This window comes from Apus apus, chromosome 1 (assembly GCF_020740795.1).
Source record: "Apus apus isolate bApuApu2 chromosome 1, bApuApu2.pri.cur, whole genome shotgun sequence".
In the NCBI taxonomy this organism is placed as follows: domain Eukaryota; kingdom Metazoa; phylum Chordata; class Aves; order Apodiformes; family Apodidae; genus Apus; species Apus apus.
In genome coordinates this window covers 74,130,596-74,158,554 of record NC_067282.1, presented here as the reverse complement: position 1 = coordinate 74,158,554, position 27,959 = coordinate 74,130,596, and the positions used below count along the sequence as shown (strand labels likewise).

The 27,959-nt window shown below is 37.1% G+C and overlaps 1 protein-coding gene across 7 annotated transcripts in view; it reads left to right on the top strand.

The window, feature by feature from the left end:
• The window catches only part of SENP7 (SUMO specific peptidase 7), a 47,440-nt gene that overhangs the window by 1,377 nt on the left and 18,104 nt on the right, over positions 1-27,959 (top strand). For 3 of the 7 annotated variants that reach the window (XM_051622203.1, XM_051622211.1, XM_051622252.1), the window contains exons 2-13: positions 48-85; positions 3,121-3,228; positions 6,255-6,349; positions 14,557-14,751; positions 16,366-16,563; positions 20,301-20,413; positions 21,115-21,284; positions 22,242-22,602; positions 23,564-23,721; positions 24,672-24,818; positions 26,277-26,310; positions 27,096-27,269. In XM_051622203.1, coding sequence (XP_051478163.1) covers positions 56-85; positions 3,121-3,228; positions 6,255-6,349; positions 14,557-14,751; positions 16,366-16,563; positions 20,301-20,413; positions 21,115-21,284; positions 22,242-22,602; positions 23,564-23,721; positions 24,672-24,818; positions 26,277-26,310; positions 27,096-27,269 — 1,783 coding nt within the window. In that variant the 5' untranslated portion in view covers positions 48-55. The remainder of the gene's footprint in view (positions 1-47; positions 86-3,120; positions 3,229-6,254; positions 6,350-14,556; positions 14,752-16,365; positions 16,564-20,300; positions 20,414-21,114; positions 21,285-22,241; positions 22,603-23,563; positions 23,722-24,671; positions 24,819-26,276; positions 26,311-27,095; positions 27,270-27,959) is intronic. The other 4 variants (XM_051622225.1, XM_051622234.1, XM_051622219.1 and 1 more) reach the window with 3 other exon arrangements.

The window sequence follows — 27,959 nt, the reverse complement described above, 5'->3', positions numbered from 1 at the left end:
CAAATAAAATACAAATTGCTGAACTTATTTTGTATCTTTTTCACTAGAGAAAATAATGGAAGGAAGAACTTCATCTTCAAGTCAGGTCAGTGCAAGTCTTCCAAGAATTTGCAACAATTTACTTTGAGTCTGTGGGTATCCTGTGGTGTTCTGATGCATTTATGCAACCAAATTCATTCTTCAGTGGTCCAGCTTTCATTTTGTTGGAACATGCTTTCCTGAGAAACACTTTATCCTGATGGCAGTCAATAAGAATGTTTGCTGTTGAACATGTTTTAATATATGATAGGGTTAACATTTGATTTCACATACACAGCAGATTTTCAAGGTGTGTTAAGACCTAAGCTAACATCTTAAATATAAGAATAATGCTCAAGTAAGTAGAGCAGCTACATAACTGCATAATACTTATCTACAGAGATGTGTTCAGAGACTACTTATACTAGCATTTATTTTTTCTAAAATATTCTTCTTAGTAGTTTCTAGCAATGGAAAGCACTGTTGAAAAATTGTAGGCACAGCAACTGGTTTGATCAGGTAGGGTCTGGACTGTCTAGTGGTTTAGAAATCAACTAGCACCTTGCTTATGCACTTTCTCTGATCCTTGCTCCTACAGGTGGGAACCTTCAGAAAAGTGCTGCTGGTTTAGATGGGGATTCTGCTAATGCGTATGCAAGTGTACGTGTTGAGTTAGTCACTTTCTATTAGGGAAAAGCTGAGGCAACTGCATACATTGCACTTAATGTAGATGCAGACCTGTTTTTTACCTCTTGACTTTGTGCTTGTTCTGTCAGTTAATTGTGGGCACTGCAAGCCAGTGTCTTCTTAATGAGTGCAAGCACTGGGGAGATACTGTATGGTGAGGCAGAAATTTTGCTGATGAACCTGCCTTGTGCTTCCTTTCGCTTTCTGTCCGTTCATTTGTCTCTCTCCGTTTTCTAAGTCTGACCTTAACTGTTCTTGGTGTTATCTGTTCTCTTATTATAGAAGTTATTTGAAACTCTGTAACTTTAAATGCATGTTAAAATTTTAGATAAATGTGTTCTTAGGTAGGGATGTAATTCTCCCCCTATACACAGCACTGGTGAGGCCTCACCTTGAGTACTGTGTCCAGTTCTGGGCCCCTCACTTCGAGAAGGATATTGAGGTGCTGGAGCAGGTCCAGAGGAGAGCAACAAGGCTAGTGAAAGGACTAGAGGGAAAGTCTTACAGGGATCGGCTGAGGGAGCCGGGGTTGTTTAACCTGGAGAAGAGGAGACTCAGGGGGACCTTATCACTCTCTTCAACTACCTGAAGGGAGGTTGCAGTCATGTGGGGGCTGGGCTCTTTTTCCAGGCAACTAGCAACAAGACAAGAGGGCATGGCCTGAAGCTGCACCAGGGAGGGTTTAAGTTGGATATTGGGAAGTACTTCCTCACAGAGAGGGTGATGAGACACTGGAATGGATTTCCCAGGGAAGTGGTGGAGGCACTGCCCCTGGATGTGTTCAAGGAAAGGCTGGATGTGGCACTTAAATAGGTCATAGGCTGGACTTGATGATCTTAAAGGTCTTTTCCAGCCTTAGGGGTTCTGTGATAACAGCAACTGCTAGTCAGGCAGCAGGAATTCTGGAGAAATGTGTACCTAGCCATCAAGGTGCAGATCAGAAGAATGCATTCTGGCTGATAAAATGTTTGTAGGCTACTTCTCAAAAATAAACAAAGCCCTATCAAACAATCTAATTGCAGCTGTTCTTGAATAAGAAAGTGCCCTTGAATGTTGATTGAAAGGGAAGGGATTGTATTAGAAATTGTTGCCCATGTATAATGTTTACATTCTTTATAATTTGAGGAATCTGTTATTGAGGGCATAATTGTTATTGCAGCATTGGACCAGCAAAAGCAGCTTGAGGTACGGTACAGAAATTCAGGTCTAATTATTAAAAAAAACAACAACAAAAAACAGAGAAGGAATAATAGCACTTTATAACTCAAACTGAAGAATTTAAGTTTATCTCATTATGGTACAGTATGCTTCAGTTACGGTCTGACTACCTACAGAGATAATGAATGCAGTCTCTGTGTTAGTAATTGTTAGTGTTGCTGTTGTATAGGCCTTGCTTTAATTTCATGTTACAAGATAGAGTATCTGGCAGCTTGCAAACGAAGTGCATAATACACTTGATAGTAGCTGTCATATGGAGTAGCTTCAGCTTTTCCCTGGATGAAACAGATTCAGTTGTCTGAAAAATGTAAATGTTGCATTCCCTCTCTGATATATTCTAATCTGGGCATATTTGCCGTTTAAAGTTTTGCTTCTTAGGATACCTGGAGAAATGGCAAGGCTTGCACTTTTATTCTTTCGGTTGGTATTATTTTATCTGGTTTAATTAACTAATGGGAAATATCACCCTCTTTCCTTTTCTTGATGAACTGTTAGGATTTCAGTTTGACCATTCTTATTTTGAATTTCAATCAATGAACATTATTTCCTGCATATTTTTTTTTCTGAATTGGTGAAATTCTGTGGATTACTAAGTGCTTTATCTTTCTAGAATTACTTTCGAAACACTGGTTCTATTTTTGTGAGGGCTGGCAATGACAATAGCTGATACCATTTTGAGTACGTTGTAGTGTGTTAGTGCTAAATTATCATACCAAAATACTTGTATACTAAGATATAATTGCTGCTCTTCCTGAATTTTTTTTTTGAGAGCGCAAACCTGTTGCGACATTCACAATTGCATTAATCTATTTTCTTTTCTCTTTATCATTCTCTAAGCTGAGATGATTGAACTAGACTGTAAACAGAGGGAACTGAAAAAACTAAGTGCCAGTAGATGAGCTCTCTCCTTTTGGTTCCACATTTGAAGTTGTTGTAAAGTTAGTGAAATAGGAAGAGCTTTTTAGTGCTTTTTAAGACAGTTCATGTGTTAAAACTAGCTCCTCATGTGATAGGACACAAAATTTAAGATCAGGCATCAGTGAGGAATGCATTTAAATGCAAGTCATAGATCAGTGGTTCCCTTTAACTTGGTTATTTTGCCTGACAGCTAAGAAAACTTTGTACATGCAGTATGTCAGCTCATAGCACTGGTGGATAATTTAGTTTTGTTATTTGTGTAACATCATCTATTTTCAGTTTCGTATACCAAAGAAGAAAACAAACTCCAGGTCAGAGGATGTCCAGGTTCAGTCCCCTTTGGCGAGGCTCCCAGGCTCCCACCATTGGGACTACCCTTTAAAAGAGGTAAAGAGAAGTTTTTGGAGTGCAAATGTGTGGGAGAATGTTATAATTTTCTTTGTTCTGTTTTGGCAGCTGGATTTTTCCAAAACTGAGTGCTGCCTTGTGAACAATGTATTTCCGAGGTTTTCTTGGAAAGAGATGAGTGTGTAGGTCTGAAAACTGCCTGGAAGCATACATTTTCAGAAATGCAAGGCTCAGTGCCATATTGCCAGCCCAAATAATTTAAAAAGCAGATTTGGTCTTCAGGTGTAGTTTGAAATGGTCTTGAAAATAATTAATTAAAAGGCAAATAAATTATTTATTTGGGTTTTTTTAGTTAATTGTTTTCTGATTCCTCAACTTTTAGGTTATATTCAGGTTAATTACAAAACTTTCTGTTAGGATATGAAAATAATTTTTACGTTGAGTTTTTAATTAGACTATATTAAGTACTGAATGACTTTGCATGCCAATTTAGGTGCTAATTCAGAAATAACTAATTTCAGTACTAAGACCAAAAGACTGTAAGAGTATTTATATGGCATTTATCATAAATGACTGTCTTGATCATCTCAGGCACATACAGAAGCAAATATTTGCTTCTACAAATTGGTTCCAAATGTAGTAAGAGCTTTTAAAAGGCCAAGTTTTGGAAACTTATTTTATTACTCTTGACTCCTTCAGCTCAGCAGTCAGAGTTTGTTGTTGGTTTTAGTGCTTTCAGAGTCATGGGGCTTGACAAACAGGCTCCCTCATGGCAGAGCTTTACAAACCTGGTGAGGGATATTAGGATATTTTTTTTTTTACTTACAGTAGTGGTAATAATATGACCCAGGCCTCTGGGTAAGCCTGGTCACTTAAGAATGGGGCAATACAAATTCACTCTGTGGTTGTGTTAATACTTTAAGTGATCAGAGCATCCAACTACAGTCAGATTTTGAAGTCAGAAATAATGTGTTCTGTGGTTACAAGCAGCAGCCTCTTAGGCAGAGCCAGGCAGTACTTGTATAAAAATTCTTGCTGTCTTTCTCTCTGCCTCCATAAAAACAGTGATTAGACTGGATGAATTGAAACATCTTTTTTTCTTGTTATTTCCTCTATATTGTCTAATTTTCCATTTCTTATTTTTCTTGCCTGTGTCTATATATTTCAGACCTCTCCATGTGGTAGAGGGCGCTGTATTCTATAAACACTGACTAGTCTTAGTATTCTACTTTCAAAGAAAAGATTGCTCATGAGGTATCATAATTAAAAGAAATACTACTGTTTTACCCATACGAAGATCTGTCCAGGTTGTGTTTAGAGTTGCCAGAGTTTACGCTGTGTTGTTTGAGAAATTCTTTGCAGCTTTCAGTGATTTGGACATACAGGTCTCTGACATCCTTGAAGACCAGTGCTATATGAAGTGAACTAGATGGTCTTTGAAGGCAGGATGGGACAGCACCTTCAAAGCAATTTCTTGCTGCCAGCTGTTTTATTAATGAGAGTATTTTTCATCAGAGAGTCAGCCCCTGTGGTAGGGAAAAGATTGACTTGAGATGCACCTTTCAGGCTTCACTGAAGTACATAATATACACTTGTGCATGAATGTTTCAGATGCCCTTTTACCCCACGCTTAAACAGAAAAGCAGATATGTTTTTCTGCTTTCAGCCTGACTGACATAATTCTAAAACATCTGTTTGCGTTATTATCTTTTATATTAAAAATAGTGAGGAGAGATTAGGAGGAGGTAATATTAGAGGGAGATAGGTTTCTGGAATTGCAGAAATAACTGTTTTGATGGGGCTACATTTGATTAATTTGAAAATAGAAGTGCATTCTGGTAAGGTAAGAGAATTCAGAATAAATGGTCTTGCTTTTGTGGGTTTTGCCACCTGCATACCAAACCTTCCTCTTAGAATGTTGTATCTTTGTGGATAATATAATTTGGTTAAATGTATGGAGTTAAAACAGAGGTTGTTTTGAGTATTTGTGATTATGTAAAACAGGCCTAATATTTAAGTTCCTGTTTGAGATAGTCCTCCTTTAAATAGTGAAATAATTGTTCTGTATTGTCCAATTTCTTTAGAAGAAAAAAAAAAGGTCTATTCAAGACCAGGGAGTACATGGGTGCTTTAAATTAGGCAAAATAATTATTTGCAAAATTATTGTGTTACCTTTTTGGCTCTGCTTTATTTGTGCAGTTGCATTGTTCAACAAGGCCAAGTGCAAGGTTCTGCACATGGGTCGGAGCCATCCCAAGCACAAATACGGGCTGGGCAGAGAATGGATTGAGAGCAGCCTTGAGGAAAAGGACTTGGGGATGTTGGTTGATGAGAAGCTCAACTTGAGCCAGCAATGTGCACTTGCAGCCCAGAAAGCCAACTGTGCCCTGGGCTGCATCAAGAGAAGTGTGGCCAGCAGCTCAAGGGAGGTGATTCTCTCCCCTCTGCTCTTGTGAGACCCCACATGGAGTATGGTGTTCACTTCTGGAGTATCCAACACAGGAAGGACATGGAGCTATTGGAGTGAGTCCAGAGGAGGGCCATAAAGATGATTAGGGGGCTGGAGCACCTCTCCTATGAGGAAAAGGCTGAGAGTTGGTTGTTCAATCTGGAGAAGAGAAGGCTTCAGGGAGACCTCAGCAGCCTTCCAGTGCCTGAAGGGGCTACAGGAAAGCTGGAGAGGGACTTTTTACTAGAGCGTGGAGCGATAAAATGAGGATAAACTATTTCAAACTGAAAGAGGGTAGATTTAAATTAGATATTAGGAAGAAATTCTTTACTGTGAGTGTGGTGAGACACTGGAACACGTTGCCCAGGGAAGGTGTGGCTGCCCCCTGCCTGGAAGTGTTCATGGCCACGTTGAGATGGGGCTTGAAGCAACCTGGCCTAGTGGAAGGTGTTCCTGCCTATATAGGGGGATTGGAACTAGATGATCTTTAAGGTCCCTTCCAAACCAAACCATTCTGTGTTTCAACATCTGGCACTATTCTCTTTTTCTAGTGTAATATCCATTATGACATATTTATGTCCTTTTAAACCTGCTGAGTTTATTTGTTTTATTTCAGTGGAAATCAAGTGCCAACAACAGAGCGCCCTCCACAAAAGGAAAAAGGCAAAAGGACTGTGACAGACAAAGCTCGAATGATGAAGAATCAGTCGGGTAAGAAGTAATCTCAAAATTAGTATGTATTTTCAGAGTGGCCTAATCTTTCTTGAGGGTGGGTATCACTGGTATCTAGCTACTTATTTGTGTCATGCAGAGATGTTTTTCAGGTTAGGTAGACTACCTTTAGAGAATCATGTTTCATTGATTTAATGGCATTGTAATTATGACACAACCATAACTTTTTGTTTTAACACAGCACAATACTATGACATCAGAATAAGAATGTGGCAACTTACTGAATGTTGATATTCTTGAAAATCTGAAAGGTATTAATTACTCTTTAAGTATAAATGATCATTATAGCCCTAGGTATTTCAGATATTTAGGAGATTTTCCAGATTATATTTTGCTTGTCTCTTTGCTCTGTAGTCCACAATAATTAAGCTGGTTTTATTAAGTCTCTAAAAAAACAAAAAAAAACCCATCCCAAGAAATATGTCAGTTAATAGCAGAAGGCAGTAAAAAAACTTGAGATTTTTCACCTCGATGTTGTAGTCAATGCTCCTAAGTGAGTAAATAAGATTCCTGATGTGCCACTTCTTTATGCTTAGTTGCCAAGAGCAAAAATCTTGGTTTATTTGATATGTCAAAATATTTTAAATAATCTTTTTTCAGCTACCTAATTGTTTATCCAGGAAAATTTAGAGGTTTTAAGTGCCGTAGTTGACAAATGGACATGAAAATGCAGAATTAGATTAATTGACAGCAGCTGGGAAACACAATGATTTTATGATTAATTATGTTTATCTTAATGAAGCAATTGTTACTTGACAAATCATTTAAATCTAAATAAATAAGAATATGCATTCTCTGCCCCATTTTTTGACTGGAACTTAATTTGGCCATAAGTAATTTCATGTTGGAAGGGGCTTATTCTTATATTAGAAAGAATTTCTTTACTGAAAGAGTGATTAGACCGTGGGACAAGCTGTCTAGGGAGGTGGTGGAGCCACCAGCCCTGGAAGTATTTAAGGAAAATAGATACATAGTGCTTAGCAGCATGATTTAAGCACTGATTGGGTAAATTAGGTTATGGTAGGGGAATTTAGGTTATGGTTGGACTAGATGATCTTCTGGGACGATTCTGTCCAGGGTTAGGACTCATTAAGGGTCAAGGTTTAAGGGTCTAGTTTAAGTGGTCTAGGGTAAGGGTCTACTGTTATAGGTCTATGGTTAGGCATCAAGGGTAAATGACCTAGCTGATGTGGTGGTGTTAGGTTGTAGGCTGGACTTGATGATCTCAAATGTCTTTTCCAGCCTTGGCAATTCTGTAGTGCTGTGGGCTGTTAAAAACAAAGTGCACAAATAATGAAAATGCTTAATGACAGCAGATAATTTTGACACTGCTGAATTTGGTGTTTTTTTGACCTGTGATTAGTCATTTATCCTGGTCTTTATTCAGAATGCTTCAAGCTGTTGCAGGGAAGAGCTGAACTTATAAAAGATTCTTAATTTATTTCTCATGCCTCCTCAGAGGCATAGTTGTCAGTTTACATATAGTTACCTTAAAATGCTACTCTCAGTAACTTTAGCTGAGGGAGTGGCTCACAGGGTCAACTTAGCAGAATGTAAAAGCTGTATTAATTGCAGTTTCCTGAGTTTTAATTACACTGTAAATGGTTGATACGTGATACAAATTTCTAAAGATCTTTCAGTAAACTTTGAACTGACTTTTCAATGTTGAGGAGCTTTAAAAGAAAAAAAAAAAGAAAACTACCTTTGTATCTGTTAAATATGTTAGTTTTGATATGTGAGAGACTTCCACGTATCATTTGTAGGTGTTCCATCATTTTAACCAAAATTCTTACCTGCACATTAGTGAGAAATCATCTAGACTGCAAAGAGACAGTAAATATTCAGATATTAAACCTGCATTTTTCACTGCCCCAAAAAAACATGCATGTCTAGAGACTAGCTTGAGGTTTTTTCTTGGTGAAATAAACTTTGTTCGCTGTCTGCAAGAGAGGTTATTCTAAGTATTCCATCTGGGTGCCCAGTGTTTCTCAGTAAGTCAAAATTGACACAGAGACCTCATTGCATAATAAGTAGAAAGAACACACAGATTCTAAAGAGGTGGGTTTTTCCGAGCAGATATCTGAGAATTGACTAAACTCGGAAAAGATGAGTGCAAGGTGGCATGCTGAGAATCTTTCTAATGCACAAGTTTCTCTGTTCCTTCCTCCCAATGAGAGAGTTTTCATTTGCATTGAGAAGCAGGAAGCAACTCTTAATGACCAACTCCTGTTAGTTCCTGATGTTTTGAAAAGTCTTCATTAATGATAGGAGCTAATCTCAAATATTGAGGGAGGAATGTTTCATCTAAAGTGTTTCTTGAGTATTGTTATTGCCAGCAAATTTTAGTCAGAAAGTACAAAGTGGATGTATTAGCACCAACCCACCTTCAATTCTGTTTTTAACTCAAGTTCTGGATTACTAGATTTGGTAGTTGATTGCTTCTGTCAGTCGTGCTGTGGCTGAGACCATGGGGGCTGGAAGCAGCAACCACAGCTGCTTTCACTTGAACACCTCTGTTCCTGGCCTTCTGAAAGGTCAGGTGATTTGTTGGTGATCCCAGACATGGCTCTCAGGTTAGTTCCCTAGCCCTTTCATACACTGGAGGTCTCTTACACATTCCTTCAATTGTGTCACAAAATAGATTAGGACTGTCATGAAATATGAATAGTTCAATTTATTAGTGTCATTGCAGAAAGTTAGATACAGTATTAATGTAATTGGCCAATTAATTTTTTTGCATCCTACATACAAAACTTTTTTATCGGTGAGGAAGGGGATAACACTATTTCAAGGGTAATTATCACCACCTGGAGATAGAGCTTAGAGACATCCACTTACCTCAGCTGTATTGCTCTTGCATTCTCCAAGAGGGAAATATAGGGGAATAAAAACAAAAAAAGAAAAGAAACAAGATAGAACATTGTTTGGAAATTCAAGCTTCTTGTCCTCTTCTGTCAAGTTTTCTTTAGCAGGAGGATGGGAAGAATAGTACTTAAAGAAGATATATTTGATTCTTTCAGCTCAGTATTTTAAATGTCAATTGAAATACATGTCATGACTGAATCAAGTAGTGACCCTGTATCAGTCAGGTTTTTGTGACAGTCACTTACATACTGGTTCCCCTTGCCCTTACAAGCACATTTTGAGAGTAATAACTTCCTGGTCCAGTAGGCTTTCTTCTCAACAGGGTGTAGTCAGTGAATGTGGCAATCAAGAGTTTCCTGTTACTGATAGTGCATCATGTTATTTGTTTGGGCTCTGAGAGGCCAAGGACCTCCTGAGCTGTGCACGTGCTGCAGAAACTCAGATAGCTGCATACAGGTAGAGACTATCAGTGGCTTTATTCTGTAAACCTACGACAGAAGTTTAGCTTTTATGAGACCTGATGCAGTGACTCTCGCAGGGTAATGTGGCATCCCACTGTCAAAGTATTTTATTTCTGAAAACTTGGGTTTAATAGTAGAGGAATGCAGGCATGAAGATTGTGGTGTAAACAGTTAATAATTAGTCCAAAAGGAGTCAGTAGTCTCCAGGTCTCATTTTGATTGCTTTCTAATACAAATTTGAGCCAGTAGTTACAATGCTACTGTGTACACAAATACAATCATGGAGAGGGATGCTGAATATAGCAGCGCTGATTATTGGGTGAAACAGAGGTCAAACGTTTTCTCCAAAGGAGTACAAACAATTAATAACTTTTGGTGTCGTGCTTTGTAAGGTAGGATTCTCCTTTTTACCCTGTGAAAAGTTACGAGACTTGCCAGGACAGCAAGCTAATAGCATTTTTCATAATGTATATTTTTTTTGTCTCTTTCATCCTTACACATGTAAGTATGTTTTAATAACCTTTGCTTATGTATTTTTCTGTTTTATGGAGGTAGATAAGAGCAGGTACAGTAGATGCTATCTTTAAAAATAAAAATAATTGTCTTTGGTTTTCCTTCACCAGGATGCCTCCAGTCTTAATGTTGTGCAGGTTACTTGCTGGGTCTGCTGGTGGGACTTGCTTTTAATGTATACTTTGTTTGCTTTTTTCTGCTGCCCACTAATTTTTATCTTCTGAAGTGTCTTTTGCGTGACTTGCTCATTTTATTTTGTGGACAATTTAACAGGTAGTTTAGAAATCCGTGCCCCAGCCATCGCTGCCAGATGTACAGGCTCACTTAAGCGTGGATGTTTTTCCTGAATCTGCTTTGCGATCAGTCTTAATGACATGATTTTTCAAGAAATGCCACCAGATGCCATTCCTCCTTTAGAAAGTGAAGCCATTGAAAGCTCTGAAGATCAGGTCACAATCAGCTTGACTGAAGATCAAGTCAAAACCTTGTCCTATCAAGGTCTTCAGTCAAAAAGTCATGCCACATGAGAAGTGATGCCTTATCCTGGCACTGACATCTTTAAGAATAGCCAAAGTATACTGTTTTCTTCCTTGTTGAAGGTTCCTCTTCTTTGCACAGGTTTCCAGTGCAAAGCTAGTTGCACTGTAAAGTTGGGAAACTTTACAAATTCTGTACCTACTTACAGTCAGTTAACCCAGTTGTGAAGGGACCTGGACCCTGTCAAGGTCTAGCCTGATGTGAGCGTGAGCGAAGAATGTCAGACCTGAGTTTCCAATGTGTCTGACAAACTATAGGTAATGAAATAGTTTCACTGGAAATTCTGCTTCTGACCCTTTTTTATCCTGCTGTGAACTTTCTTTGTCATTATGGTATCGTTAGACCCTGAAGGCTAGAACCTTTCTGTTATCTTTACATTATGGTATCTTGTGTTTGACAGATACAAAGAAAATAATAATCTGGCATTTCTACAAGGGGGATAACGAAAACTGAAATAACCAGGATCTGGGAAATACACTGTTAGGCTCAGCATGATTCTAGTCATGAGTACTGAAGGGTTTCCTAAAGAAGAACACATTTATGTTGTCTCATGGTGCTCTGCAGTAATGATTTTTAAACTTTTAAAATTATTTTTTTTAAGGAGGACAATTTCTGATTCACATTTTCAGATTGATAGGGGCCACTTCTGCAACTGTTTTGTATTTAGAGGAAAAATAACATTTAGATACTTCAATATTTGCAATTTCAGGTTCTATTAAGAGGAAGAAGGGAAGTATCTGGCTCAGTCTTTCGTTGCTTCATCTCTTTTGGCAGCCCTAAAGTTAAAATGTCTTTACACTACAATTCTTTAGTAACCAGACCCCTAAAGTAGTTTGGGTTTTTCTTATCTTTAAGGAGGAAATTAAAGCACAGGAGTAAATGTCTATTTTAATAAAATGAATTTGCATGAGTTACTTGGTGACTCTTACCATGGAATTGCCTTTAACTGCTTTAGTAGTTGCAAATTTTCTTAAGTCTAACAAGTTCTTGTGTAGTTGAATTTTGAATTTTTATCACATTTCTTAAATGTATACATTCTTTATTTCGTTACGTACTGTTTATATATTCCTTATTTCTAATATACCTTAAAGTTGGACAAACAACAAAATCTGATCACTTGGAGCGCTTCTGACATTAAATTACAGTTAATGTATCAACAGTGAACACTTGAGAATCCCAGGAAAAACCTAGGACTTGTGATTTAGCAGGGACTAAAGTCTCTTGCTTTCTCTGCTAAATTAAGAACACTTTGCATGCTCGCTCACTATATTCTCTCTAGGCTGCTACAATTGGACTTCATGGTGTAGGACATAAGTGCTACTAAACTGTCCCTCATGACCTGTACTTGCTTTCCAGTAGTTAAAACATATCTTTAAATTAAATTCGATCTCTGTGTCCTTGGAGTGTAGAAGAAACTTTTTTTAGGTCTACAGCATTTGAAGCATATGCTCACACTCAGTCACAGGTTCTTTAAAAACAACAGTTCTTTGCATTAGTGTTCATGGAGTATGTAGAGGTCTAGGTAGAAGAACAAATGTATACCTGCCTTTTCTTGGCTCTGCCTAAAACATTCTGGAGCACTCCTGTGGATTATGTCAGTCTTCTAATGAGACCATCTTTATACATGACTCCTCGTTGCCTTCAGAGAGTTGATCTCACACTTCTGAAACCCTGGATTGTTTTTGCAAGAGTTAATTAGGACCCATCCCTTGTGTAGCACTCCTACAGATTTTTTTTTTTTTTTTTTTTTTTAATAAAGCTTTAGCTCTTTACTGATTAATTTTTCTTTGGGGAAACTTCTAAGAGATGCTCAAAGAGTGAAGGAAATTGCCTTCCCTTGAGCTTAAGTTGCTTAACTTAGAATAGGAACCATTTAAGTTTATTGTCCCTTGTCTAGCTAGTAGTCTCCAAGGTATGGTGTGTGCAAGACAATCTGTTGGAATGCAGGAAAGTAATATTTTTTTGTACAATTAATAAATGAAATAAACATTAAATTTAATATTTATCACATCCTCTTTAAATTTTTTGTTTTATAATGTGAATAATACTAGTACATTAGTACATGTATGTAAATTAAAATAAACATATGGAAAGTATGTGCTCAGAATACTTCTAGTAATAGGGGTGCATGATCAAAATAAGTTTGGGTACCACTGGGTAAGGATATTCATAGCAGAGCTCTAAGAGAAAGTAGCTCATTGAGTACACGTGGTGGCATTCAGTGATACAGAGATTTCATCCGATTGACCACTGTTGGTAGCTTGTATGCAGGTTCTCTGAGCTGTGCAATAGGAACCTCACTGTATTTTGAAGTTCAATCAGGGGTCATGTGTCTGGTTAATGTGGTGAGTAATCATGGAAAAGAAATAATAGAATTATAGAATGGTTTGGGTTGGAAGGGACCTTAAAGATCATCTAGTTCCAACCCTCCTGCATGGGCAGGGACACCTCTCATTAGACCAGGTTACTCCCAAGTTCCATTCGACCTGGCCAGAGAGCCTAACAGGGACTCTTCCATCCTTTTTGAGGAATCCCTCTATATTGATGGAAGCAGCCAAATAACTCTCAACATGCAGAGAATACTGAAGAGCAAAATATAGGGATTATGTGAAACATGTTCCCCAACTTCAACTTGTTTTGCTAGCATGGTAGTTCCAAATCTTTTTTTAGGTTCAAGTACCTCTGTTCTTCAGCAGTTTTCCTGCCATACCTATGTGTTTAACACAAAGTGCCATGTAATAATGCTGTTAAGCTCAATGGAGAATGTCAGTGGGACCACTATAATTTGTCAGCCCATTGAGAAATAACAGCTATTTGGTTAAGAAATACCCCTGTAGTATGTATGTAACAGCTGTGTGAGGAGTATAGCTATGAAAGAAAAGACTCCTGCTCTTCAAGGTGAACAATTTAGTTTGTTACATGAGACATGCAATAGAAAAAGCAATTCTTGATTCAGTAATCTTTTAAAACCAACAAATGAGCCTGAACTTCACTTTCCTTTTGAGACCAGTACTGGGAAAACAAGTCCAGTTCTCACCTGTTTGAAAATAAAGTCAATCTTGACAAATCATCTATGATATATAATGTTTAGTTGCTTATAAGGAAACAGTCCAAATTACTGGCCATACTGCAGAATTAGTTCTTTATGTGAAGACTGCAGTACCATTCTAGCAGAATCAACAAAGTATAGGTACTTGTTTAAAGAATTTAACCAGTGAGTTTCTAATAACTTTGTAATTCATAACTGTATTTCCTTTCTGTAGTGAAACTGAATAGAAATCAGCTGGAGGTTCAAACGTGAGAGATTGTACTAGTTTTTTTATTATTTCTTCCCCAGAAAGATCATAATCTAATCTGTCATGTGGAAACCAGGAATATTAATGATTCTAAAATAAAATGCCACAATGTGATGTGAGTGCTTGTTTTCATATTCTGCAAGTGCTCAACTGTACCCTTTCAGAATAGTTTGTAAGACCATTGTGGCTACTTTGGTCATTTTGCAATTCAAAGATGCACCAAAGTTTCTGTGCTTCTGCACTGAAAGTTTACCTCTTCAGAATCCCATATGGATGTGTTTGTCTTTGATGCCAGAGGAAGAAACCTTGAAAGGCTGTCCTGATCAAGAGGGGTGTTTGTGATTCTTATTCTAATAGAACTGCTTTGTAAATTATCAGGGAAGTGAATTTAATCCTACTGAAAGTATAAGGTATGATGCAGAGACAGCAAATTTAGAGAAAAGCTTTGCTGAATTCATGTGACTTAACAAGTTCTCAGCACCCTATTATTCATTTATTATTATATGTATGGCAGGCAACCCAAAGTTATCTTGACGAATGTCCTGAGGACGAAAATAGGAAGAAAATACGCACAGGCGCAACCTAAAACTGGTGCTAATTTTTCTGATGCTGGCAAGCTGCAGTCAGATCACCCACCTTCATCATCTGCTGCCAGCCTAAAGATATGGCAAATTTTAAACCCTACTCAAAGCCTTTTTCTGTCTGAAAGGTACGTTGTTTTTGCCTTGTGTCACTAAACAAAATATTCCTTGCAGGTTTTTTTTCATTAGAAATTGTTCTTTGTTGTATCACAGCTGTCTTGTTCATGAAATACATTCTCATGCCATCTGACTTGATTGGATATCCCTATAGCTGGTTCCTTTTGATAATCCTTGAGAGAGATGGTGGATTTTCTGATCTGATGGCTTCTAGATGGTCCTATACTGGCAAGACCAATTCATTCTTATTAAACCATTGGACTGTCAAAATGTTTGGGGGTTTTTTATTCTTGTGAAAAGAAGAGTACACTTGTTTTTAACTGCCTTCTTTTCTCAGAGAAGGTATCATGGTGTATTTTCACTGTTACCCTTTCAGACTACTCATAAAAATAGGAAGAACTGGCATAAAGGGTGAGAAGAACAGCCTACCAAGTCCAGTATCTTCCTTCCCTCACCACTGCTCTCACCCCCACAAGAAGTGGTCAACTGCAGATACTCAGGGAAAAGTATGGCTAGAATGAATGCTTTTTTCGCTGAGTTTTATCTCTGACCTGCTGCTGGTTAACAGTTTAGGGACTGTTTATCCTGTTTTGGAGGTTACATCAGACTACAGTATTCTTCTGTATTAGACTTTTCCTGCCAATCATATCCTCCTTGCTTATCACCTGTGTGCCTCTGCAACATCTTGTCTGTAAGGCAGTCTCCTGATTAAAATCCCACCAGTGCAAGAGGAGATCTGAGTGTTCTTCAGACATGACACAGTCTGTGCTGGCGTGTGCTTTGGGGGTGAATACAGACAACAGGACAATTAGGCAATTGATACCCAAAAGACAATATTGTTCATAACATGGAAAAGAGGCCATGACAATGCATCCTCATGCAAAATAAAGTTCAATATAAGTGGCAGAATTTAAATCCCAGTTTGAGAATCCAAGTGGTGAATCAAGAGCTATACAACAAGCTGTCTGCAATGGCATTGTGTGAAAAAAGTCGTGCTGCTCTTACACATCTGTGCTCAAGTGAGCAGTTGCATCTTCATATTTCTCTTTAGCTTATTGTTGATGCTTGTATTTTCTAACACTTGCAGATGTTTTTCTGAGCCTTGCTATTGCTATTCTCTAGAATGCCACCATGAAGTTGAGGAGGGGAAGAAAATCTAATGCCACCTTTTTGTGTGTGTTGCTTTTTTTACCTGTTGACTTTGTACTGGAGAAAATTCAGTCTATTTTACTGGAGGCTTCTTGTTCACAGGAAAATCAAGATTGTTTGCTCCACAGTTCTGAGAAATGTGTACAGGTATTACATGAGAGTCATTTAGAGAGAACCATTTACCAGTTTTTAAACAATACTTCAATGATGTGTTAGAGGCAATGTAGTGTGACTTGTATCTTGCTAAAGTGAAATTATCTGGCTAGTGTTTCTTACCCTGATCTCTTGTTGCTTTTTGTGTTTATCTGCTTACATTGAATTTTAAGTTCCTTAGTGGGATTTCATTGTGTCTCTAGGGGACTGAAAATAACAATGTTTGATGATTACCAAAGTTCTGAGATATATTAATTTAATGACAAGTTTCTTTCTCTAAATTTCAGTACAGTATTTATGATTTACTGTTATATGCATGGCAGGCAACCCACAGTTATCTTGACGAATGTCCTGAGGACAAAAATTGGAAGAAAATATGTAGACAGCCACGTAATAATTGATTCAAATTTATCTGATGCTGACAAATTACAATCCGGCCAACTATCCTCATCACCTGTTTCCAGTCCACAGACATGTCAAATACAAAGTTCTCCTCATGCAAGTTCTTTTCTGTCTGAAAGGTATGTTACTGCTGATTTTGCCAGTCTTCTGAAATGCCATAACTTCACAATGGAAAAAAATTTCCTGGAACAATTTTTGTTATACTCTTGTCTTGATGCAGGAGATCAGTTTCCTGAGTGCAAACTCACATGCTGCTCCAAAGAGCTGTTTTAATGTTGCATTAGTTCTGATTTGCTGTACATGCTTTTAATAGGTTCCTTTTCCTTCATAGAAGGGATTTCTTTTTGTGATAGATCAGTGTTTTGTTTTGTGAAGATGTACAAATAATTCAAACGCATTTAGGTTGATTTTGTGTCCAGTACCAAAGTCAAGCTTTCCTGTTATTAACATGTTCTAGCATGATTTCAATTAACTCCTTTTGCAAAATTTCTTCAAATTCCTCTCTGTGGTAGTTAATTTCTTTTTGCATTAATCCACCAGTGTTCTCAATCCCAGCAGAGTGCTATTGTTTAAAGGCGGTGTGTGTGTCCTCTCATTGCTTAACATCTACTTTTCCTCTTCTACATTTAGGTTGACTGAGTATCACAGTAATGCTTGACATATAAAACTAGCAGACATCAGATACTAGAATTATATAATGTTTGTTTTGGTCTTAAGATGGCAGTTGAATTCAGAGTAAGCTGTTTCTTCTTGTCTTTTATGGCTGCCTCTGTGCTTAACAGCAAAGTATCCACAGGAACAAATAGCAAGAAATCTGGGGGAAGGAAATAGAGGAAGGATAAGAGGAATTATTTGTGAGGGCAGGAAAAATCAAGTTTCCAGCTTAAAGAAACGTTAAAAATTCTAGATAAAAGTAAGTAATATTCCTCATTCTGATAAATGAACATTTTACAGAACCTAAATCAGTAAGAATTCCTTTCTTTTTCTCTTTTGGAATTCCCACCACTGCTTAAATTAATCTGACAAAGCTGCAATTTAAATGAGGGACTTAGAACAGCTTATTAAACTGAATAATTTTAAAATTATTATATTTGTTGCTAATAAATAGTTTTCTATATCTTTAAGCTGGCTGAAGTGGGGGAGCTTGTTTGGATTGTTGGGGTTTTTTTGTTTTACTACAAAATCTTCAAGATCTATAACTTTTAATATCTTAAATACTAAATTTTAATTTTGCTATGGATGATGGGAAATAGTTCATAGACAGAAAAACATGGACTCTTGTATATAGCTCACTAATTCTAAGAAAACATCTTGCATATTTTTTCAAGCTCATATCTGAAGGGCAGCTGTTGAGTTTTATGTTAAGCACCGGAATGGTTTGAAGGAGTAAATTGAGAATTTTTTGGGCACATTAGCCCAAGTTGTAATAAATATGTAATAAATAATGGAGACTTTAGGGCTTATTTCAACAAAGATGTGATTTGATCCTGGTCACCTCTCTGTCACTAAAGTCTGTGCATAAGACACTTGGTACCGATTCTTTTGGTCTCTCTTCTTCCAGAGTAGAGTAAAAGCCCCTTCCTTACAACAGTTACACGTATATATATGTACATGGCCAAATAGAGATTATTTTGTGTTGTAAGAGTAGCTAGATTGCATGCTCTGTTTTACTGAAAATTATGCTAGTTTTGTACTGTGGAAATTTCAGGTCAAGTAAAAAAATGGTGAATTATTAGAACAGGGTGGTAATAGTTTATCCTTTCTCTATCAGCTAGAACTTGCTGCAAATTCCCAGTTTCCTTTCTTGCTTTTGGTATTACAGAATTGGTGGATTTTGCATTGCTTATTCACTGCAACATAGTGTGAAATACATTTGCTTAAGTCACCACTGACCTATCAGTATAACTAATGAATTTGAGGTAGGTTTTAAAGTATGTTTCCTACTACTTTTTCATGGCTGTTGAAAACAGTTCAGTATATACTGCCATAGCTTCTTATGTTATGCATATATCTGTGAAGAGGTGCATTTTAAACTGTGTTATAAGTGAAGACTGGAAGTGAAATTAAAGTGTGCAGAATTTGTGTATAGAGGAAGTCCGTTTAGGGAAGTCAAATAGCTGAAACATTCCTATTGAAATGTTTCCTATTATTGAAATGCCTGAATTGTGGTGTTGTTGTGAAACAAATGCTAAAAAACGTTCAGTGGTTTTTTTATGTTCCTTTAAGGTAATCAAATCTATATCACTCATGCATACAAATACTTGAAAGAGGGACATGGGTTCCAAAATCAAGTTTTCAGTAGTGAGGTTGTTTCAGGACTAGAGCTGTCTGATCTGTGGAAGACTGTCTTGTTCAATATACAGAATGAATAATAGCACTTGCCAAGCACTCTGTGAACGGAAGGATAATTAGTCGTTTCTTCACAGTGCTTAGGTACCCGTTCATCACAGTAGTATCAGACCGCTCTGGAAGTCTTCATTTGTCTTTACAATGTTCCCAAAGAGCAGCAATACTCCAGTCTAGAAATACGTCACTGAAGAATAGGTATCTGTCCAGAAAGGCTCCAGCAGTTTTGACTATGTAGTTAGAGATATCAAGAATATAATTTCCCTGGCTGGTGATGTTCTTTATGGATCCAGACTCAGCTGTCAGTGGCTTCAGTCATTGTGATAATTACTTATCTCTTTGCAAATTGGCAACTGAAACATTCTGAGTTAGGCACATTATAAAAGCATGAACACAAAATTACTTATGATTAAATTAAGTGACAAAAGGAGGAATGGAACAGATTTTCCAGAGCAGCATTAAATCGTGTCATCTATGAAATCTCTATTTTCTTTTTATTTTCTGACTCTCTCAGGAAAGGAAGCAGAAGTCATGAAAGTTAGTTTGTTTCACCTTGTAATCCTGATAAGTTCTCAGAAGAGAAGTTTTACTTACATTTAAGTTCCTGTGAGAAATTATAAGTTCACCATATAACTAAATGTTATCCTAATGTATACACTAGAAACACAAATATAGTTATGTAGTTTTGTCAGCTGTAATTAAGCCTCCAGGTAAGTTGAGAGTATGTTTACAAGATCAGACCTCAAATGGGAGAATGTCATACTATTCAGTCAATCAGTACCTCCTGAAAACCTTCTCCTATTTATGAAAAAAGTTAATAAAATAAACTTAACAAACAAACAAAACCAACAAAAAACCCTCCAAAAAAAACCTGAAAGCAACCGATTACTTGCACATCCTTCTTTTTAGGATGAAACTACAAACTCAGCTGAACACCTGTAGGTTGCCTAATTTCTCGTACTGAAATAATATTCTGTTTCTTTTCTGTTTCTTCCTCATTCACATGTCCTGTCCCTGCCCTGCTCCTTCAAAGTTACTATTTCAGGTCCTTTTGAGCAGGAATGTCTATTTCAAATCTTTTCTCATTGCAGGACCTTACCAGTGGATTCTATTAACAGTTCTAAATCTAAATTAAAATATACTACATTGCCTCATACCCACCATATTCATGACAAAGGCAAGGATGCACTCAACTGACTATTCTCTTTTTGCTTGTTATGTGTTCTTGCTGCAGTCGTGCTTTAGAGCAAAATACCATTTCAGTGTCTGATGTCAAGCATGCCAGATTTTCATTCTTTGTGCCTTTTAGAAGCATCTGTTTCATTAGTAATGTCAGAGTAGCTGTGTGTTTGCATAATGGGAACTCAATTACTTTGTGTTTCATTTGCCAAGTTCCACATGTTTACAAAGGAGGCAGAAGTTTGTGTCTAACCAACTCTTGTTTCTATTGGGATTTTCATTCAGTATTCTTTCAACATTAAAGATAAGCCATAGTTAATATTATTTACAGGTCTGAGCATTGCCTAAGAAAGACAGATGATGATCGTAAGTTGACCAAGGCTTCTAAGGAACCAGAAAAAAATAATGTCTTCACTTTTAGAAGACGGGAGCTGCAGAAGAAAGGTTTGTAGTGAGCAATAATCTGGCATTTAAATACTGATTTTGGATATTGTTGGGAAATGTTCTCTTTTTAGTCTAGTATTATGAGGAGAGCACAGAAATTAAGTAGGCATTGAACGCTATACACGTGTTTCTTCAAAATGAAGTTTGGCAAAATATATCAAATACCTATTTTTAAAAAGGAATAAAGCTATGATGAATCAAATCTGTGGGAAAAAAGAAAACAGAGAGAAACTTTACTGCACCGTTATAATCCTGATTTTATAAAAAACCTTTTATAGTAATGAATGTAATACATTAAGCATGCTCAAATAGTTTGTGAAACTTTCTAAGAAGTGTATCCTATATGACAATATGTTTATTTGCTGCTGAAATACGATGAGCTCTGTGCTGAGGCTCCAGGGAGAACATGCTGTCTTTTGAATACTGGTTATTAGTATCTGCAGATTAGAATAGGAAATGGAGAATATTGCATTCAATAGAAGATAAAAGAAAGCCTGTGGAGTATGGAGTGCTAAGTCTTACTTGGAAGGGAGCTTTGTATTTGGTTATACCTTATCTTAACTAATTGGACAGCCACACACAATTAAAAATAAGGAAAGAAGTATTGTGGAAGGTGTCTGCTTCCATGCAATTTATTTATGACATAACAGATATGAAGAAATACAAAAGGTTTTTAGATCACTTTGTATCTTCTTACACAGAAAACAAGAACAATGATGAACTGGAAAAGAGGGGCAGAAACATGAACAGCTCCACTCTTAGTCAGAAGGGATCAAGCTCTTTTGATTCCGAGAAGAGGAAAAGAAGATCTAGTGGCCATATTTCTGATGATTGCTCTGCACACATTCCAGAAAAATCACTTAGACTGTCTGTAAGTCATACTTAATTTTAATGTATGCAGTTGTGTATACCCATGCACACATACTTCAGTAGGAGCAGTAGCAACATCCAAAATAAAATAATTACTCTATTTATTAGTATATCTGGGAATACTATTATACCTGTTGAGGGAAAGTAGTTCAGTGGTGTGTCAAGAAGAGTGATTGTATGTAGTTCTGTCTGCAACATCAGAATTTGCTTGTTGTAGCAGAAGGACTGTGTATTCCCTTCAGTCTGGAGCATGGATTAAACAGTTTTAGAAATAAGGCATCTAGCTACCTAAGTGAAGCTCCTTTCACAGATGGTATAGAACTAATTGGAGACTTCAATATAAAAATTATGTAATATTCTGGGTGTTACTGAAATCTTGCAGATGTCATCTTTCTCCCTTCTCCTTAGTATATTGTACCCTTCCCTAAAGTTTTTATTCTTACCAGTCATTAAGATTAAAAAAAAAGAAAAAAGAATGAGGAAATCAATCAAGTACAAACTGTCGTTTATATTCAAGCATTTAAACGCAATAACAGCATCTCTGTTACCTTCTGGTTAAAACCTCGCAGAAGTAGGTAGCTGCTGAGTTAGTTGCCAGTTCCTAGTCCTATTCATCCAGTTGACCAAGCAATGCATTTCCAAATAATGAACATCACTGGTGCTTGGTCTTTCAGTGTCAGACAGAGAGATAGCTGCCTAAAAAATCAGAAATAGTTTCTTGTTCAGTTTGAATGGGAATCATAGACTTTTAAAAGATTGTCCCTCATATCTTTTAAGTAATAACCTTTGGAATACGGGGAGGGAGAAATAGCCCTGACTTTTGAGCTCTAAATGCAGCTGCATTAAGCTATGATTGTATTGCCTTGCATGTTACCAAGTCTCAGTGATCACTGATCTGAACCATCATAGAAATGTCTAGAAATTAGCTTACATTCTGTCTCTGATTCCTCTTTTCTAGAAAGAGCAAAGACTGAGCTTGACTCAGTCTCCTGGACACAGAACACCCTGTGAGGATGGACAAAGTTGCAGATCTAATACAATTGTGGTGACCAATTGTACTACACAGCCATCAGAGAGAGACTGTAAAGACACTTTAACACACAATCACTTCAGGCCTGCTCACAGTTGCACAGAGGAACCTGGCTCAGAGTCTTCTGCCAGAAATCTGTCAGAGAAACAGGTCTCTGCCACCAGTGAGGATGTGATTTCACCACGAGCTAGTACTATCAGGAAATTACAGATGGACACCTCACAGTACCTGAGCAAGCTGCGGAACAGGCTCTGCAGGGGTAATCGGCAACTTGTTTCGGTTGACCCAAGTATGTACTGTATCTGTGCTGCTGACAATTACTGCTGGTATGCTTAGGTACTAGGAGAACTCATGCATGGCTGCCTAGTTGAAACATACGGAACGGAATGAAAGATTGAAGACAGAGACCATATCTAAGAGAGAAGCGTCTCTCTTACAAGGAAAGGCTGAGAGGCCTGGGTCTGTTTAGCCTGGAGAAGAGAAGACTGAGAGGGGATCTTATCAGTGCTTTTATCTAAAGGGTAGTTGTCAAGGGGAGAAGCCCAAACTCTTTTCAGTGGTGCCTAGGGGCAGGCCAAGAGGCAGTAAGCACAAACTCTGGAACAGAAGGAGTTCCACCTGAACACAAGGAAAAACTTCTTTACTTTGAGGATGACATAGCACTGAAATAGGCTGCCCAGAGAGGTTGTGGAGTTCAAACCCCACCTGGACCCGAGATCCTGTACAACCTGCTCTAGGTGATTCTGCTTTAGCAGGGGGATTGGACTGGATGACATCCAGATGTTCCTTCCAACCCCTACTATTCTATGGTTCTGTTGTTTGTAATGCATTGTACAGGTTAGAGAATGGAGCCTGGTGCCTGTGTCCTCTGCTGGAGCATGGGGTGTCTTCCACTTGAGAAACAGGGTAGACAGCAGGATTTTCAAATTCGACTCCTTAATTTGCAGCTGATTCTGTCACTATGAAAAATCAAGCTTGTGCTTTTAAATTATGCTTAAATTGAGAAAAAAACCCCTCTCTTCTTTGAAACACCTGTGTTGTTGCCTTTTTCTTTTAATAGTCAAATCATTTTTCAGATCTTGGGTAAAAATTTAAAAAGCAGTATTTGTTACATACACTTCCATGCACACAGACCTTGAGTAGTTTCGGCAGTGTATGTCGATATTGCCTACAGCAAAAGAAAATTCTTTGCTCATCTAAAGTTGACAATGAATTATATATTCTCAAGTCTGCATCTTTTTCCTCTTTAGTTGTCCTTTCCAGTGATGATGAAGATGGACCTTCTGAAGGAAAATCGTCAGAGCTGCTGCAGGATAATATCCCTGGCAATAAAGAAACAAACCAAGAATCTGACTTCTGTTTCTTGGCAAAGCAATTGGAGGACAAGATGGAAAGTCACACAGAGCAGGTAGTCCATTTTCTGGCCCCTGTATTGTTAGGCCAACCCTTTAATTTATTTCTCCAATATTTATATTTTCTTGCCTGTTAGAGCAAAAGTGAAGTACTAAGAGCAGATATGATTAGTACCAGCAACAAGCACTGGCTGTAGTAATTTATTTCACTGACAGAGTTCTGCACAGTCTTCAGAGAAGATCTCTGGGTCTGAAGCTTGAGGGTTTTTGCATACAGTGTATTTCCTGTTTTGAAAATAAACATTTGGAAAGGCTTAATATTAAAAATAGTAATCTCAGCTAGAGGTGGACATAGTGAAGATAGGTCTGTGGAAAGCTTTTTTCACACAGTGTTTTATATTGATCATAAATCAGTAGTTTCTTGTCATCCAGTCCTCTATTCTAATTCAGTGCACGGAGAAGTTGGAGGATTTTTGTTGACAGCAGACAGAGATAGGGTAAAATTCCCTTTCCTGTGTGGCTAGCAGTGGAATTTGAATCTAAAACAAGCCCAAAAGCTTGTTGCCCCATTTTGTGCTTGATTAGCCTTGTGCTGCTTGCTTTAAACTGTATTTGGTTTATCTCTGTAATCCTGAAACAAGTCAGAAGAGCCATTATCTGCCTCTTCTCACAGATGTGTCATTTTGATCTTGAGCATTGAATTGTATCCTGTATCTTTGATATCAAAAGAGGGGTATTTTTTTCTTGCTCAGTTTTTTGAGTTCATACTTGGCTCTACATTAGTAAAGAGCACAGGTTATGTATTGGCAATGGAAACTTCGGAGGTGAGGCAAGATACTGTTAGGCTCTTGAAGACACTGTCAGTAATACTTGTGATAACATTTACAGCTTTTTAATAAGGAATTTTTGGGTGTAAATTCTTACAAAAATAAAGAGAAAATTCCTAAGGTTACCCAAAGGAAGCATCTTATTTAAATCCCTCTTAGTAAATATACTTTTTTTTCAGTTTTTAACAGAATCTATTGAAGAGAAATGTCCTATCAGCTTACCTTCCGGAAGCACACCTAGAAGACAAATGAACCCAGCATTGGATATTGAATTTGGTAGTCTATACATTGGGAAATTTAAATGGTTATCAACAGGTCCTGCTAGGGTAAGTTGGTCTATTTTGGTGATTTTTTTGAGAATATTTAAAATTCTGGTCAAGTGAAGCTAGTGGAACTTAGTGTGGAAGCACTGGGTTTTGGTTATCATTGCATCAAATTGCTTTGGCTAAACAATGCAGTATGTAGTTCATTACCCTTGTATGTTTGCTTTGCTGTCAGTAGAAAAGCTAGCTGGGATTTTCTGTGGCCCCAGAGTTCAGAGGTAAAGGTTCTGTATAAATGCTGAACTGAGAGAGAAATCATACTAAGGAAGCTTTTAGTGAATTCCAATGGAAAATAATGACCATGTTAGAGTTAATGTCATTTGAAATAGACACTAATTACTTTTCTCTGAAATAGTACAGATATTAGAATAAAGTAATCTGTGGTGATCAGAGTTCACATATATACTATGCACCAATCTTGAAAGAGCAGAAAACCAAAACTAAAAGCATTAGTGCATAGGCAACATGCTACTCACTGGGTGCAGAAATAGAAATGAAAGTGTGCCTCCAATGCAGTAGCAGCTGTAGGTGTTTCAGAAGGTCTTTAACCAAGCTCATTCTATATATTGCAATTGAAAAATAATGTTCCAACATTTATGTCTTTTGCTTAAGTGAGACATTTTGAAATCCTGGTTTGTAATAATAACTTCACCATTTCACAAAACAACAGCTTTGTGCAGCAGTTCTCATGCAGCAGTGAAAATATCTTATGGAAATCCTGAGTTAATGTGCCAAAATCATTTGAGGGATAAGCTAAATTTTTTTTAAAATCAATGCTTTTAGGTGGAAAGTGATTTTTTTTTTTCCTTGAAAAAAACAACTTGGTGCTTACTGTGGTGATATGAGAAACTCTTCACTCAATGTGTATGACAGCTTTCTGTCAAAGTGACAATAAGGCTTCTTTATTTAGCTGAGTCTTTAATGTAGCAGTAGCATCAGTGGAAACTTTGAAGGCCTTTAATTCAAAGGTTTATGTAAATAGCAAAATAACACTTCAGTGTTGGACCATTTATATAGTGTCCTTCATTCAAATAGTGCAGCTGATAGTCTTTATCATGGGGTGCTTACAAATACACTCCTTTTGTCCCAAGTGTTAATAATTTTTTTTCTTCCTAAGGAGCCTGTGGGCTGGTCCACAACTTTCTGATCATTTCTTAGTGCTCTCCAACTGTGGAAGTCAGACTGCTGTCATTTAGATTCTGCAGTATTTATTCAGGAGTGTTGTTTTAGGTGAAATAGGCAATATAAAATCTCAAAGTAGGGATATTGAACTTGGCATTGTTAGGTTAACAACTGAACTCAATGATCTTTAGGGTTTTTCCAGCCTAAATTATTCTGTGGTATTTTTCAGTTTCTCTGCCTATAAACAGCTAAAGATGTGCAGATAAATAAAAAATATTACGTTGTTTTAATCAATTTTTAAAAAGGAAACTAATGTATATTTTTAAAATCTTATTTCAGTTTACAACCAAGCACATTACGATCCCATTTCAGGGTAAGATAGTTTTTTTCTTTACCCTTCTCTTAACTATATCTTTAAAGTATTGCATTAAAATACTCAATATATATTTACATTTTGAATAATTTATAAACTTACTTTCTCAAAGACATTAAATAATTTTTAACATTTACATTTTTCAATAAATGAAAGTGTAAGCACTAGTAACTTGCAGCTTCTTATGCTGAGAGGTGAGCTTGTAGTTTTAATGGCCTTTCCTCCCACATTCCTGCATATATTAAGTGTTGAACTATAGTAAGTATGACCATGCATGTTTTTGAGGTAAAACAGGTTTTAGACCCTTAGGTTTGTTAAAGAAATATGTATGAGTTGCCTAAAGCTAAGAGGAATAGAACTGTAGGTTTGTGTTCAGTCCATTTTCCCAAGGTGATCTGTGGTCTTTGTATCTTGTAGGTAAAGGGTTATGAACAGTTCTGAATTGGATTGGCTAAGAGCAAATAGAGGTTCATGACTTGCAGTATTTTTCTTTATTTTTTTGTATTACATTCTGACCAAAATTACAATGACTTACGAAAGACTCTTGCATTTAGATGTTTAGCTTTTGGTGTTAAAATTTGGTAGCCTTGTTTTACATAGTTTGGTAGAACTGATTTAAGTATTCACTTCTCAACATGTTTTATATAATGCCCAGAATAATAAGTATTGTTTTAATACACTCTGATCATACTTAGGTCTTAACATGTAATTACTATAACATGTATGACTTCATAATTACCTATGGCTGTGAAAGATATGGTGATTTTAATTTCTGTTTTCTACAGTGGCTCTTAATAAGAATACTAAGCTGACAGTGGATACTCTGGATCTGAGAAGGTTTGGCTTGTGGAAAGGTGATGGTGGCTGTTCTTCAACAATGATAATTTTCCTTTGGTTTTCTGTGGATTATGTAGAAAAGATTGAAGCCCAATTAGGAAAATCAGTTCTCAGCAAGCCATGTGAGTAATCTCTTCCCTTCAGTGCAATGAAAACATCTAATATATGGCGTGTCATTAAAGGTTATTTTACAGTTGTGCTTCTGGAATACTGAGGAAAGCCTTTAGCTTTTTAAAGATAAGTTGATCAGTTTTGCTTTTCTAAAAGGCTTTGCTTTTGTATTTGGAATAAAAATCTAGCATCATTCAAAACCGTTGCAACTTCAGAAAAAGACCTTGTAACACAGTTCAATTGTAATCTGTGAGGAGACCTAAAACTACACTTAAATAAAATTTCCACTAAAGGCTGAATGGAGTATTTATTCTGAAGGGCCTTATGGACTGGCTCTATTTGTTTTTCTAGTGTGAAGCTCTGAAAAACTAAATAACTTTGCTCAAATATTCAGAGTGGCACAATCACACAAGGTTTTTACATTAGCAAAATCATTGCAAAATGACATCTAACAAAATTACAATGATGATGTCAGAGTTGCCTGTGTGATATTTAACAGTATGTTTACACTGTACAATCACCACCTGTATGAATAAAAATTAGAAGTATTGTTAGCTTTACATAAGGAGCACCAGTAGGTTTAAGTGAGATACTAAGAGAAATCATAGCAGTGGGCTAAGTTTACTTGATGTAAGTTTATCGAAGCTCCCGGTAGCTTCTATAGGCACAGCTCCCAGTGGAACGAGTGGAATCTGACTATG